At 41.4% G+C, this 14,969-nt stretch overlaps 1 protein-coding gene across 5 annotated transcripts in view; it reads left to right on the top strand.

Annotated features, from left to right (window-relative positions):
* The window catches only part of ROBO2 (roundabout guidance receptor 2), an 855,475-nt gene that overhangs the window by 226,610 nt on the left and 613,896 nt on the right, over window positions 1-14,969 (top strand). Inside the window, exon 1 of one of the 5 annotated variants that reach the window (XM_045002134.1) lies at window positions 8,605-8,732. The exons of the other annotated variants lie outside the window; for them this stretch is intronic. Within the exon in view, the coding sequence (XP_044858069.1) occupies window positions 8,678-8,732 (55 nt within the window). The 5' untranslated portion in view covers window positions 8,605-8,677. Of the gene's footprint in view, window positions 1-8,604; window positions 8,733-14,969 lie in introns of those variants that run through there. 5 annotated transcript variants of the gene reach the window in all.

Below are 14,969 nucleotides of genomic sequence, written 5' to 3'. Positions count from 1 at the left end.
ACTATGTTAATCACCCAATCATTGCTAACTATTTTGGTGAAAACTGAAACAAAAAAGGCATTTAACACTTTGGTCATTCCTGCATTTTCTGTTGTTGTCTTTCCCTCCTAGTAATGGGCCTACCATGTCTCTGGTCTTCCTCTTTCTTCCCACGCATTTCTTTTTACCCTTTATGTCCCTAACTAGTTTAACCTTGTTTTGTGCCTTGGCCTTTCTAATTTTGTCACTCCATGCTTGTTTCTTTTTATATTCATCCTTTACAATTTGACCTAGTTTCCCCTTCTTGATGCCTTTTTTTTTTTGAGTTTCAGATCACTGAAGATCTCTTGGTTAACCCAGGGTGGCCTCTTACCATACTTCCTATCTTTCCTATGCATTGGTATAGTTTGCTCTTGTGCCATTAATAATTGTCCCCTTTAAACACTACCAACTCTCCTGAACTCTTTTTTCCCTTAGACTTGCTTCCCATGGGATATTACCAACCAATTCTCTGAATTTGCTGAAGTCTGTTGTCTCTATTCTGCTGCTTTCCCTCCTGCTATCCTTAAAATCATGAACTCTTGTAATTTATTATTCATTTGCACCCAAGCTGGTTTCCACCTTCAGATTCTCAACTAGTGTCTCCCTGTTTGTCAGAATCAAATCCAAAATAGCATCTCCTGTAGTCACTTTCTACGCCTTCTATAATGAAAAGTAGTCTCCAATGCATTCCTTGCTGTATTATTTTCCCAACAGATGTCTGGGTAGTTGAAGTCCCCCATCACCAAGTCTTGTGCTTTTGATGATTTTGTTAGTTGTTTAAATAGTCTCATTCACCTCTTCTTCCTGGGTAGGTGGTCTCAAGTAGGCCCTTGACATGACATCACCCTTGGGTTTTTTTGTTTTTGTTTTTAATCTTTTATCTTTACCCAGAGATTTTCAACACGTCTGCCTTCACTTCTATCTCAACCTCTTGGATATAAATGCAACACCACCTCCCTTTCCCCCCTGTTCTTCCTGAGCAGGCCAAGTTTCTGTGATTCCAATTCTTCCTACCAAGATTCTGTGATGCTAACTATGTTGTATTTGTGATTATTTCATTAGTATTTCTAGTACTTCATTGTTTATTCCCCTTACTTCCTGCATTAGAACACAGACATCTATAATGTTTATTAATTTCCCCTCAATATTCCTTCCTGTCGCTTCTTTGTCTATGCTGTGATTTCCTATGTTTCCTCCCAGATTCTGACCCTTCACACAAGTCTCCATGTCTTGGACTTACCTGTGGGCTTTTGTCCCTTGCCCTCATTGAACCTAGTTTAAAGCTTACTAGGTTAGCTAGTCTGTATCCTAAAGTACTCTTCCCCTTCCTTCACAAGTGAAACCCATCTCTGCTCAGCAGTCCTCCTTAGAACAAGATCCCGTGGTTGAGGAAGCCAAAGTCCTCCTGGTGACAACATTCACACAGCCACATATTTACCTCCAGCATGTGTCTGTCTCTGCCCAGACCACTACCCTTGACCAGAATGATCGATGAGAAAACCACCTGTGCCACCAACACCTTCACCTAGTTCCCAGAGCCATGTAGTCACTTCTGATCTGCTTAGGGTCATACCTCGCAGTGTTATTAGTGCCCACAAGGATGGGCAGCATCAGGTAGTAGTCAGACGGCTGGATGATCCTTGGCAATCCCTTCATAATATCTCAGATATGGGTTCCTGGAAGGCAGCACACCTCCCAGGATGCTAGGTCAGGCCTGCAGGTGAGTGCCTCAGTCCCCCTTAGAAAGGAATCACTGACACCTTCATTTCCTCTTGGGAGTGGTGGCCCACTCCTCCTGGGATCCTCCCAGCCCACTGCTTCTCCTCTTCCATCTCTGGGTGAAATTCCTCATCCCTTGTTGCCAGGAAAGCATACTGTTTTTTTATCTCTGTGGACAGTGTGTTGTCCACCACAACCCACAAGAGGTGGCACTGGGGCCAAGTTCTTTTACTCTCTTGATTGCAGCAGATTTTCTTTTCTAGGAGAGTTATGAATAGAGTGTAAGACCCTCAACAACCCTCAACAGTTGTCCATTACGTGTTATCATTTTAATTACTATATAAATACTTGTGCCTATATGCCTGTTAAAATGTCATTTAAAAAGTAAGCAAATTCCATATGATTTTGTAGGTAAAACAGTCAAAAATTGTGACAAAAGTATATTATAGATCTTTGAAAGGCTTTTACACAATTAATGAATTGTGGCTGCAGAAACTAGAGGTACCGTACAATGTGTGTCAAAAATCTTGTTAGATTAATTCAGTTTTTTTCTTGTCTTGACATTGCTCGATATATGCTGGCTAAACATTACTGTACTCTCCCAAAACTAATAGCCAATGCATATTTTAACTCATCTACAACCATACCAACTTGGTCTTACACTATATGACACCTCATAAGCTAAGTAGGATTGGGTTTGCTCAGTACTTGAATGGGAACACTTTGAGGACAACTCACATGATTCAGGAAGTGGTGGTGTTGATGAAACAGGTGGCTCCCTACCAAACAAGGGAAACACCTTGGAAAAGGAAAGAAAGATCCACAGCTCTTAAGCTTCCATTACTCAGTCACATTTTCCTCCATTGAAGGTGGAGCCATTTCTGAAGTGAGTCTGGGGAACTGCATAGTTTGCCAAAATTGTGGAGACTGGGATTGAAATCCACTGAACTTCCACTGGAAGGATGTAGCCTCTATACATAGCCTGCATCCAGTAATATGGCTTCTTTCTGCACTGGGTGTCTATACACAGAGAGAGATCCCCTCTCCCTTCTGCTTTATCCATCTTCCCACTCACTGTGGAAAAGCTACACCATGAGAATTGTTGGCTGATTTGAGTAGCAGTAATTCATGATGGTAAATACATTTTATAAATCCTGACTACCTAAAGGGGGAATATGCAATATATAGTCCCTGACATCCCGTAACTGACTTGATGCCCTCAGATGCATGGAGAGGAACATCATTTCACTGACTGCAAAGAGGAGAGGAACTCATGCAGAGACAGAGCATACTACTCATGGAACTTTCCCCTCAGTATGGCCCTCTGACTAACCTCCACCCATTGTATGCCTTTCACCTCTCTTTCATGCCATACATACAGAGTGAAGCCTATAGCTGAGTCAGTAACAAACCAATATTGAGAACAGTCATAGGAAGGCAGCATGCAGTTCAGTGAGCCATTTTTCAGATGAGATTTAAAGAGTTGTTATAACACCGACAGACTCTGGTTGTTGGGATTGAACGTGGGATCTCTGGAGCTTACTGCATGATCTAAAAGCCGTACTGCCCTTAGCTAAGGCTGTAGAGCAGACTCATTAATCTCTCTCTATGTGGTCTCAGTTCCACTAGATGGGACAGAGCACCACACCCAGGAGGTGTGTTGGTTACATAATGTCCTGGACACTTGTGGACATTGAAGATCTCATGCCACTTTCAACAACAGTGTGAGTGGTCTTGGCCAAATTCCACTTTGGAGAGCTACCTACCTCAGTTCTCCCCTGTGGTTTCTGCTGGATATCTAGCTTCTGTACCTGGAAAGACAATGGAGCAAATAATTAAACAATGAATTGGCAAACATCTAGAAGGTAAGTAACAGCATGGATTTGTCAAGAACAAATCTTGTCAAACCAACCTGATAGCTTTCTTTGACAGGGTAGCAAACCTTGTGGATTGGGGGGGGGGCGGGGAGCAGTAGACAGGGTATATCTTGCCTTTAGTAAAGTTTTTGATTGGAAGACTGGAAAAAATTGGATTTGTTTAGTCTGAAAAAGAGAAGACTGAGAGGGGACATAACAGTTTTCAAGTACGTAAAAGGTCGTTACAAGGAGGGAGAAAAATTGTTCTTAACCTCTGAGGATAGGACAAGCAGTGGAGTTGAATTGTAGCAAGGGAGGTTTAGTTTGGACATTAGGAAAAATCTCCTGTCAGGATGGTTAAACACTGGAATAAATTGCCTAGGGAGGTTGTAGAATCACCATTATTGGAGATTTTTAAGAGCAGGTTAGACAAACACCTGTCAGGGATGGTCTAGATAATACTTAATCCTGCCAAGTGTGCAGGGGACTGGACTAGATGACCACTTGAGGTCTCTTCCAGTCCTATGATTTTATGATAGGGAGATTTTTGCAAAAAGAAAACTGAGAGTGAGTGCTTGCCTAAGGTCATGTGTACTGTCCTAAACTGCTGTGTGATATACCGGTACTGAGCTGTGCTATTAACTAGCCTGACACCCAAAAGAGGGCTGCAATTCAGTGGGGTGAAGAGAAACTTTTAAATATAGGAATGGAGTCTGCAAATCTTTACCAATATTACACTTTAAAAAATAGATTCAAAGAGCATTATTATGTGAAGTTGAACACCCAAAGTTAGGAAAAGCCAGAATTAAGGTTGCATGTGGAATCTTAATTCAGGCCCCTTGAGACTGTCTTTAATTACATGATCACATACTATTTTTTCAGCATGACCCCTGCCGTATTCAGTGTACAGGAGGACCTGCTTTGGGGATGCAGCAGGGCAATCTTAATTCTGTCATTTCCTAACTTTTTTGAGTGCTTCAGTTGGAAAACTTAATGTTCTTTGAACATATATTCTCTCTGTGTAATTTCCTAGGTTTTTAAAAAAGCAAACTGACAACAATTAAATTTCATAAGGTGATATCATATCGCCCACATCGGTCATCAGTAAAGTTAGATCCACTAGATCTACTGCCTACACTTGTTACTTGAACTAACTCTGTTCAATTCTGCCAGTTTCCTTGTTCTCACTGCCTGTGCCCAGCACAGGGACCATTGAGAACACAGGAGAGAGAAGTGATCTCACTTCTAGTGCCTGGACTAGACCTGGCACATCCTGAGCCAGTCGGGAACTGCCACTGCAGGGAAAATCCTACTCAGCAATCTCTAATCCATGCTGGAACATGCCCAGTACAGATGGATTGTTTGGGGAATTAACATGCTAAACCTTAGCATGTCTCTGCTGAGCACTGAATCATAGACACGTAGGGCTGAAAGGTTCCTCAGGAGGTCATCTAGAATGTTTCCCATGCTGAAACAGGATGGGCAAACTGCGATTTTTTTCAAGGATTTATAACTTGTCCAAATTTAGGTGGATTTTCACAGGGAATGCAAAAGGAACGTCCCTGCCACAAAGGCTACACCCTGCCAAATTTCAAGTCACTTATCCAAACCATGTGGCTACAAAGCTGCTCAGCTGATTGCCAGGATTTTTTAATATTGGCAAAATGTGTTCTTAGAAATTGCTGAACCGTTTTGGCTGAAATTTCTAAACCAATTCAGACTGAGACAGACCCCCAGCTTTGCCCAAGTTTAAACATTTTTGTTGAAATTTTCAAAGTTATAAGCACCTGAAAACCGGGTCTTATAATGGGACATGTTTGGCAATCTTAAAAAGCAGTAGTACCAGCCTTCCCTGTATTAAGCAGTCTATTGACTTCAGTGGGAATGCTCCAGTGAATAAATTATAAGCAGTGTGGCTAAGGGTTTGTAAGATTGTACCAACAACTGTAAAGTGATTTGGTGTATTTCAAATAAATAGTTTGCATTTATTAGAAAAACAGTGTAAGCCCATTTCTGATTTTAACTTTTCTATAATAAGTCAGTAACTTTAACTGATAGAATCCTTGAAATGTCCACTGCAAAGGAAAAGATTAATATTTCATGTCTTGTTCTACATATTTCTATAAGACAGGTGATTGATGGTTTTCCAGGATTGCCAATTCAGAAGTACATTGACAAAGACGACCATTTTCATCACCTTGCCCTAATTGGCTTTAATTATAGCCTCCTATACAAAATAGTCTTTAGATGTATTAAAAATATATTTATCTGCAGGGCATATTATAGGATAATGTAGTTCCAGGCTTTACATAAAGAGGTTGGAGTTGCTATATAGGTGTTATCCAACAGCTATAGCTTGTTTACAGATGGCAACCAATACACTTTATATTGTAAATACATTTACACTGCCACTTTGTTTGTATTCTATCTGTGACTTTTTAAAGTTAACTCCAGCTAGACTTGGACCTCTCAGTAAAAGATACATATTTCACAAGTATTCATTTAAATAAGCTCCAGTGTATCATTTACATAATGTAATGTAGCTCCTTAAATGAGGAATGAACTTACTAAAAGAATAAACTTCTAGTACATTTAAAAGGAAAATGTCACAGTAAACTGACATGATAAAATACGATGTATTCAGAGAACAAATTTACCATGCGCCAAGGCAAAACATACATAAGAAGGTAAGAAAGTCCTTTTGACAAGACAGCATTGTTTAATCTTGGTGAAGCAATAGTAATTCTCTCCCCCACTTCCCCATTTAACAGGTTTCTGTTGTAGCTCTTTAAAGAATCTTGAGCCTCAATATCCCTGTTACAAACATAACAGCTATCTAAATTCAAGATGAATGTGTTCATTTCTGCAGTACAATGTTAACTGAAAAATGAATGGAAAGTAATACATTAGTTTCAAGCTTTTGCACACTGTGTAAAAGGCTTTCAGAGTACCATGACTATTTAGTACACTTTTCTATTCTAGTTCTTCAGCACTAGTATTTGCATGGGGTGAGTGTACACTGTGCTGTAAACAGAAGGACATTGATGTTAGTGTACAGAATTATCCTCTAGTCAGATATGATATACATACACGTCTGTGTAAATAATCTACTATCACTGTAGCTATACAGAGGTGCGTGTGTGTACAAAAGAGCACGCTCGGAGATTACCGGGTAGCACAAAAGGCCTAAACCGAAACAAAAGAGAGGCTATTCAAGAAGCAAAGAAAGGCTGTTTCCTGTTATGTTCCAGTAGGGGGAACTAAAGATTCATCGTCCAACCTTCCTTTTGGCTCAGGGACCTGTGTGTGTTCCTGTAACCCACTGTCTAATCATCAGTGCAAACATCAAATAGCTACCAGCTAGTCTGTGATCACACGTGGTCTCAACCACACTGTTTACACTAAAGACACTGGAAATAATCAAACCCCTTTGATCTAACTGTGTCTTTACCTGCTCACCTTGTGTTCTGCGCCGGTAGATTTTCTAATGCAGGTTTCTGTCGGGGGGTTCTGTGCCTACTTTAATTTGCCTTTTATATCTCTCTCCCCCACCCCCAAACCCCGGTCCTACTGAACGCTGTTTTCTGTAGCCTTCCCCCCACCCCCTTTTGGCTGAGATTCTCCTATCGCCCCCTAAACTTTCGTGGCTGAACCCTGTTGGGTTTCCTATCTTCCCCTCCTTTAACGCCCAGCGGCTCACAGGTAGGATCAGATAAACTTTTCCCCTCTCGCCGAGGCAGGTAGAGCCCCAGCGAGGGCTTGGCCAGACCCTGGGAAAGCGGGACAGTCGTGTCTTGGGAAAGGAACAAAATGCTCCAGCAATACACATTTGCGGGGCCGGCCAGGTTCGTTTTGGAAGCGAACCTGGCCCAGGGGGTGGGGGTGGGGGCAGAAGAAAAATCGGGGGGAGGGGACCATGGGGTTCACTCCAAGGCGCTGGGTGCGTGAGAGAGGAGGACTCAGTAGGGAACACCTCCAGGAAACCACTCACCGAGAAAATTACCTGCCCATTAAACGGGAGGCAGTGAGGGGCAATCATGTAAATCCCCCCCGGACCCAAGTGGGTGGGGGGAGTGGAAAAGGAAGGGAGCGAGAGCTGCCTCATGGCATTGCCACCCCGCATCTCTCGAGGAGTGGGTGTGGAGTACAGCGGTTTAGTCCACACCCTCCCTGCCTCCCCCAGGCAGACTGGGAGCCGCTCTCATTCTCCTCCCCTTCTTGGCGAGTCGGCTGGGCCGCCGCCGCCGCAGAGAGGAGCAGGAGGAGGAGGAGGACTGGGACGTCTGGCTGCCTGGGCGAGCTGCGGCGGGAGGGTGCCGCGCTCGCACACAAACTCACGCTGTGCCCGACACACACTCACCGCCCAGCTCCGCTCTTTCCGCGGAGCCTTTCCCATTCACAACGGCGCGGCAGCAGCGGCAGCCCTGCCGCTCACACCCTCCTGCAGCAGCAGCAGCAGCAGCAGCAGCAGCACGTTGGACTTACTAGACTCGAGCACTTTGCTCTTTAGTTCTAGTTGGGGCGGAGGGGAGTATTTTGGTGGGTGCTGAGGGAAGAAATCCCTGCTGCACAATGTTGCCTAACCATCCCTGAAGGAAGTTAGGAGAGGAACTCTGCAGATTGAACTGATTAGGGAGAGAGGAGTCAGAATAGCCAAACCCAACCAATGTTTTTCCTGCAAAGTGCTGAGAAGTTTGTGGAACACTTTCTAGGAATCAGGTCCTTTTTCCTCTTGTCTTCCGAAGAAAGAACTTGGCTTTGGATTGCCATGGATCCTAAGGAGAGTCTTAGACACACTTGAATAATTCCTCTGCTTGAGCTGGATTGGTGGGAATTTAGGAGGCTGTGTGTGCAAAGCAGAAGCCTTTGGAGCTCTCTTTGCTAATCTGGATGGATCTAAAAGTGTCATCTTCAAGACCTTGCCATCTGCAGCTTTTGCTTTTAAGATTTCCCCCTTCACTTTAATTAGCTGCTAGGAAAGTCTAAACTTTTGGACCTACCTCTTCTTGTTTTTGGGTACTTTTTTGTGTCACTCTGGGATTGGTGTCTCAAGCCATCTGGATTGCTTTTAATATGTCAAAATGGGTCTGCTGATGCCACTCCTGCTCTTTGGATTTGTATATTTTCAAGTTTATGGTAAGTTCTAGAAAAAAAATCTGTCATCTCTTTTTGCAGAATTTCTCTTCATCTGAATTTGATTGGGGACAGCACATGGATGATAGTTTTTAGCGTTAATGTTATAGGATATTAATCAAGTTTGTTTCTGGTAAAGAAATAGCAATTAAAAAGAAGAGGGGAGCATATATGTTTCCAATAAGCAGTCCTTCCTATTTGCCAACTTAATGGAAAATAGGTCATGAATGGAAAAATATCAGTCTAAGCTAGAAAGGAAAGCGAAGAACCCACAGTAGTAAATCTCTTGGAGGTAACACTGTGTTTCAGCTACTGTTATTTTGCTTGGTCCTCTTTCTGAACTTTTAGGTAGAGAATCGACTGATTTAAAACAGGGTAACTGTTCCTTGGATTCAAGTGAAGTGAATTAGAAAATTGCAGCTATGAGCTCCTAAACAATCTGTTTAAATCTAATCAGGCAGGGGAATGTATTAAAGGGTGTGAAATCTGACTGTAAGATGTGGTGGAGGGGAAAACTATCAGAAGTAGTGTGCAAGTGGGTTGTGTTACTAGAGAAAAGTACAGTATGGAAGCCAGGCTTGCTACTGGGGAAAAATCTCTGATGTGAGTGTTCAGAGATTCAAAGGATTCTGTGCAGGTGCTGTAACTGTCTCCCCCTAGTCTATCAAGGCAAATACTCTTGCTTAGAGTTGTTTCTTTTTCTTCTTCTTTACCAATTATCCCAGGATTTTTTTGTGATTAAACTCAGCAGCATTTTGGAGAGGGTTTCTTTTGGGATTGTGTTACTGTGCTTGTTGTGGTGGACAAGTGAAGGAAGCTGAGGGGTAAAAAAGATTATATCAGCATTATCTGGCAAGCAGACTGTAATTTAATAAAAGGATAGGATTGAAGCACTTAAAAAAGCATGGTTTGCTGCTGTGCTGCACAGTGCAGAAATACATAGCATGTTACATACAGTATTTGTATGCACACAACTGGAGAACATATGCATATATTACAAGAAGTCCTATGTGTGTGGTATGTAGTGGTACCAAATGTTTGTTCTAGCTGTCTAATTTGGATCATTTTTATTAACTTTAAACAAGCTTTTGGACACTAGATTATTTCACAGTCCGGGGCACTGGCCATTTTTGCCTGTCTGTGGGAGCAAACTTTGTTGCAGGAAGCTGCTGCTTACAAACATTTAATATATCAGAATCAAAGTGAGGCCTCTCTATGAACATGCAGTGATATCATCTTACCTACTGTAGAAATTGTTTGCCAGCATGGGCAACTTGAGTATCTCTGCCCAACAGCACAGCAGTAGGCAAAACACACAAATGCAAAGCTAAGAGCAGGAGACATGAAAGTATTGCTTCACATGAGTTGTATAATGTGCCTTGCAACTGACTCTTCAGTTTGGCCTGTTGATAAGAAAATAAGTTTCTGCATATGGTATGTACATCCTAATCAGTATGCAACATCTCACAATAAAAGGATTTTGATAAAACACCTACTTCTAGCATCATTTGTTACAGGGATGGGATTTTTTCCTGTGAAACCTATCACAATTCACAAATCTAAGGCAACCACTGCAGAGAGAGAGAGAGAGAGTGTGTGTGTGTGTAATATAAAAACTGTAAACATTATACTACAGACATGTAAATATAAGCATGTGTTTAAAAATTGTATGTATCTAGAAGGAATACAATTAAACTACTCAGTGGAAGTGACAGAGGGAACCAGAGGAGCTTGGTGTTACAGAATGTAATTAATGTACCAGGCTGTTTGGAGGTATATGAAACAAATGCAATTAACCAGCTTGCTGGAACTACAGAAGCAAGACATAATTTATTCTGTTTTTGTCATGGGGAACACAACTAGAGCCTTTGTTCTGATTTAGCATTATAGGACAAGGGAGCGGGCAGGTGAAGCAGATAACTAATTCAGCACTGGACCACTAATAATGAGAGGAAATTGCCAAAAATAGATGTGAGTCTCTCTTGTTTCATTGGAAGATACTGCAGAGGCAAGGTCAACACTGAGTACATTAACAGGCTTTAAAAAATACAGTTGTGTAATGCCTTGTGGATAGCACATCATGGCAAACTGCAGATAAGCTCTTATTGTCAACATTGCTAAAAAGTAACTTTGAAGAAACACTGACATTCCGCCTTGGCATGTTGTCACTTTTGCCCCCAAAGATGCATAGTTGTGATGGTAGCACCGTCGGGTAACATGGTGCCACCAGTTGCTTTGAAAAAAAGTATTACAAATAAAAGTAAAGACCATTATAATGAAGCATACACACATTTGGGAATAATTGAATTGTTGCTTAGAAAAAACCCTCAAACATTGTCAGAAATAAAACAAAACTTATGTCAGCACCCACTCAGTTGCTATATCCCTGTGGGTTTTTTCCCCCTCCTTAAAGGCTCACTCTTAACATACTTACTTGGCCTGAATTTCAAGTGGAGAGAAACATCCAGTAGGGTTTGAGAGAGAGGGGCTATTCTTTCCCTTGCTGTGACATTAGTTCAGTGACTTACAGGTAGCAATACACAGTGCTATGATGGTGGTGCAGATTTAGGTGGTAATTTTTCTTTATGCTTTTGTTGTACCAGAAAATTGCACTCCTACAGGAGTATGGCAGAAAATGGGTCCTTTTTTTTTTTTTTAATTGTGCTTATGATTTTCTTGCAGCCCTGCCCATATCCTTGTGCAGTCTGCTCAGGGAATAACTATAATTCCCTCTTTTTCCCTTTGGCAATGAAATTGGGTCCAATTCCAAAAAAAAAAAAATGAAATTTCTCTTTTACCACAGTGCACACCCAAAAATAAACCAGTTGAAGTCAGGGTTAAAACTGCTGATTCCATGTCATTTTCTTTCACTGGTTTTTCTTTCAAGCTTTACGAATGATTTGAAAAAAAGCTGCAAAGACTAACAGGAAAGTTCACAACCATTCTAGTTTGTGAATAGCTATAATTACACATGTACATTAAGCATTTTTGTTGGGCCAAATTGAGCCTTGGTGCACTTCTTTGCCTCAATGGAAGTTGTGACTTTTTATACCAAGATTCAGTTTTATCCATTGTCCCATTGCACACTGCAAATGCAACACTTCCATCTGATTGATGGTGTTAAATAAACACGTGTACAAATAACACTATACAAAGCACAATTTTATGTTCCCATATAATTCTGGACGTACATTTTTGAGGTATTTATTTTCATAAGGAAAAATATCTATAATGGAGGTTCAAGCCTTCTGCTTCCCTTTTTCCTAACTCCCCTTTTTCAACAGTAGGATTAAATCCGTGGCCTCATCCAGATCACAGTTGCCCATCAGAGGACACAGATTACATATAAAGCTAGAATATATTCTTCCAATGGGTATTTGTGCTGACAGGGTCTTGATCTCTCATGTGGTTTTGCTGTTGATGGATAACCTTTGATTCTGTGGAATGTATGCATTTTAATGCATTAAGAGTAAAGTGCTGTTTAAATATACAGTTTGCCTCTTTCTTTCCTTTACTCTGGCGTTTCCTTCCTTAGGCCCTGATTCAGCAAAGCACTTATGCACATGCTTGAGCCCCATTGATTCAAATACTGAAGTTATGGGGACTTAAGCATGTGCTTAAAGTTAATCAAGTGCTTAAGGGTTTAGCTGAATAGAGATGAACTTATGTGCTTGGCTGCTTTGCTAAACTGGGAACTTAATATTTACTTTCTCTACTTCCCATACAGTAATTAGCTATCACAGCAGCATACGTTCCTGTGCAAAGATAGGAAATGAGAAAATTATCATGTTGCAGTAGCATTTCCAAGTGCGTGTGTAAAAGGCAATGTCTTTTCATAGTGAATTTGTTTCTTTCCTCTTTAGGTAAACTCATCTTGGTGCACAATAAAAGGATATGATACAAGCAGTTATTGTTTTAAATCTCTATCCTACCTCTTCTGCAACAGCTCAGTGGATTGCATGTACCATTAGATCAATCCTTCCAGAAGTAGTCTTGTGTAGGGAGCAGGCAGTGTTGCTTCTGGAAGTGTCATTTTAGCAATACAACAGATTAATGGATTAATGGGCTGTAGCCAAACAAGTTGGCAGGCTTCAAAAATCTATTTAAAAAGTGAGAGAGGCATGAAGGGAAATTCAGGGGAGAAGAGAAAGCGTAGGCTTGTTTATACACTTTCTGAATAGGCCATCCAGCCAGTGCGCTTCTAGGACTCGGCATTCAGGATGGCAAAGAACTGATATGAAGGGTCACAGCATGGCCCAGAGCGTGCTTTGTCCACTGCTGAAATGTTTAGTTTAAATTACTAAATGTAGCTTGATGCATTTTATCAATTCATTACCCTGGAATTACTATACAAATGTTGATCTCTGCTAAATACGTTGCTAACAGGTTCAGCACTTTCTATTTTATCCATCCTAACACTGTCAGGTTTTTTCTGTGATCTCAGCTGGCATGGCTGCTCTTTCTTTGGGTACAATCTGGTTCCCCACCTTCCTGTACACTTGCCATTGCCATAGTTGCTCCATTGCTTAGAAATCATATTGATGTTACTTCTCTCTTGCCAGCAGGCTAGCGTACTGGTGCTCGTTTCTTCATTTCTATGGGAATCTCTCCATTTTGTGTTGCGGAAGAAAGGAAGTATTCACACTTGCCAAATAAATAAATGCTTTATTTGCTCAAGCAGAAATGTTATTCCTTGTATGTGAGTGAGTGTTGGCGAAAATACAGAATATTTGTTCTCGTGGAAAGCACTGTACAAAATCCTTACACTTGCAATTTTTCCTGGTGCTTCCCCAGCATATCTTTAGAATTGTGGGTGTGCATGGAATGCAGAAATCTGACCTTAAACCTGACCTCAGAGATAACATTGGGGCAGGAGGTAGGTCCTTAAAGAGGCCCAATTCTGTAAACTTTTACTCATGTAAAGTGGTTTGTTTGACTTGAATAGGACTATGTACATGAATAAGGATGTACAAAGTGAGGCCTTATTTTGTCATCTTTGGTCTCAGGCCCATCTTACTTAGCACACACCATGGATAACTGCTCTTGTCCAAAAACAAGAGCAAGTTGTAAATTTCTGTCCTTCCCTCCGGTCCTTTCCTCAACAAACTAATGATAAGTATAAACAACAAAAGAGGAATAGTTAATGTATAAATTAAACAAACAAGGTCTGTTCATTTAGGACCTGATTCCTGATGAGAATTTTGCCTTGACTTGTAGTAGGACTTTGGAAAGGAGGTGGCTTATTGGATCATAAATAAAGCACTGGTTTTAGTTCAGAATGTGACCTTTGGGAATGTGATTTACCTATTGCTATGTCTTCATAGCCCTGGAAGACATGTTATCAGGTATGTGTTCCCTTTTCACCAGGCTCTCAGAATAGAGTAAACTTAGGGTTCCCAAGTGAATAGAATTCTGACCTCATAGACTTTAAGGTCAGAAGGGACTATCATGATCATCTAGTCTGACCTCCTGCACAATGCAGCCACAGAATCTCACCCATCCGCTTCTATAACAAACCCCTAACCTATGTCTGAGTTATTGAAGTCCTCAAATTGTGGTTTGAAGACCTCAAGCTGCAGAGAATCCTCCAGCAAGTGACCTGTGCCCCATGCTGCAGAGGAAGGCGAAAAACCTCCAGGGCCTCTGCCAATCTGCCCTGGAGGAAAATTCCTTCCCAACCCCAAATATGGCGGCAATCAGTTAAACCCTGAGCATGTGGGCAAGACTCACCAGCCAGCACCCAGGAAAGAATTCTCTGTAGTAACTCAGATCCCAACCCATCTAACATCCCATCACAGATCACTGGGCATACTTACCTGCTGATAATCAAAGATCAATTGCTAAATTAATTGCCAAAATTAGGCTCTTATCATACCATCCCCTCCATAAATTTATCAAGCTTAGTCTTAAAGCCAAATATGTCTTTTGCCCCCACTACTCCCCTTGGAAGGCTGTTCCAGAACTTCACTCCTCTAATGGTTAGAAACCTTCATCTAATTTCAAGTCTAAACTTCCTAGTGTCCAGTTTATATCCATTTGTTCTTGTGTCCACATTGGTACTAAGCTTAAATAATCCCTCTGCCTCCCTGATATTTATCCCTCTGATATATTTATAAAGAGCAATCATATCCCCCCTCAACCTTCTTTTGGTTAGGCTAAACAAGCCAAGCTCTTTGAGTCTTCTTTCATAAGACAGGTTTTCCATTCCTCGGATCATCCTAGTAGCCCTTCTCTGAACCT

Source organism: Mauremys mutica, chromosome 1 (genome assembly GCF_020497125.1).
Source record: "Mauremys mutica isolate MM-2020 ecotype Southern chromosome 1, ASM2049712v1, whole genome shotgun sequence".
Taxonomy (NCBI): Eukaryota; Metazoa; Chordata; order Testudines; family Geoemydidae; genus Mauremys; species Mauremys mutica.
The sequence above is the reverse complement of the archived record's forward strand: the minus strand, read 5'-3'. Positions and strand labels throughout refer to the sequence as shown.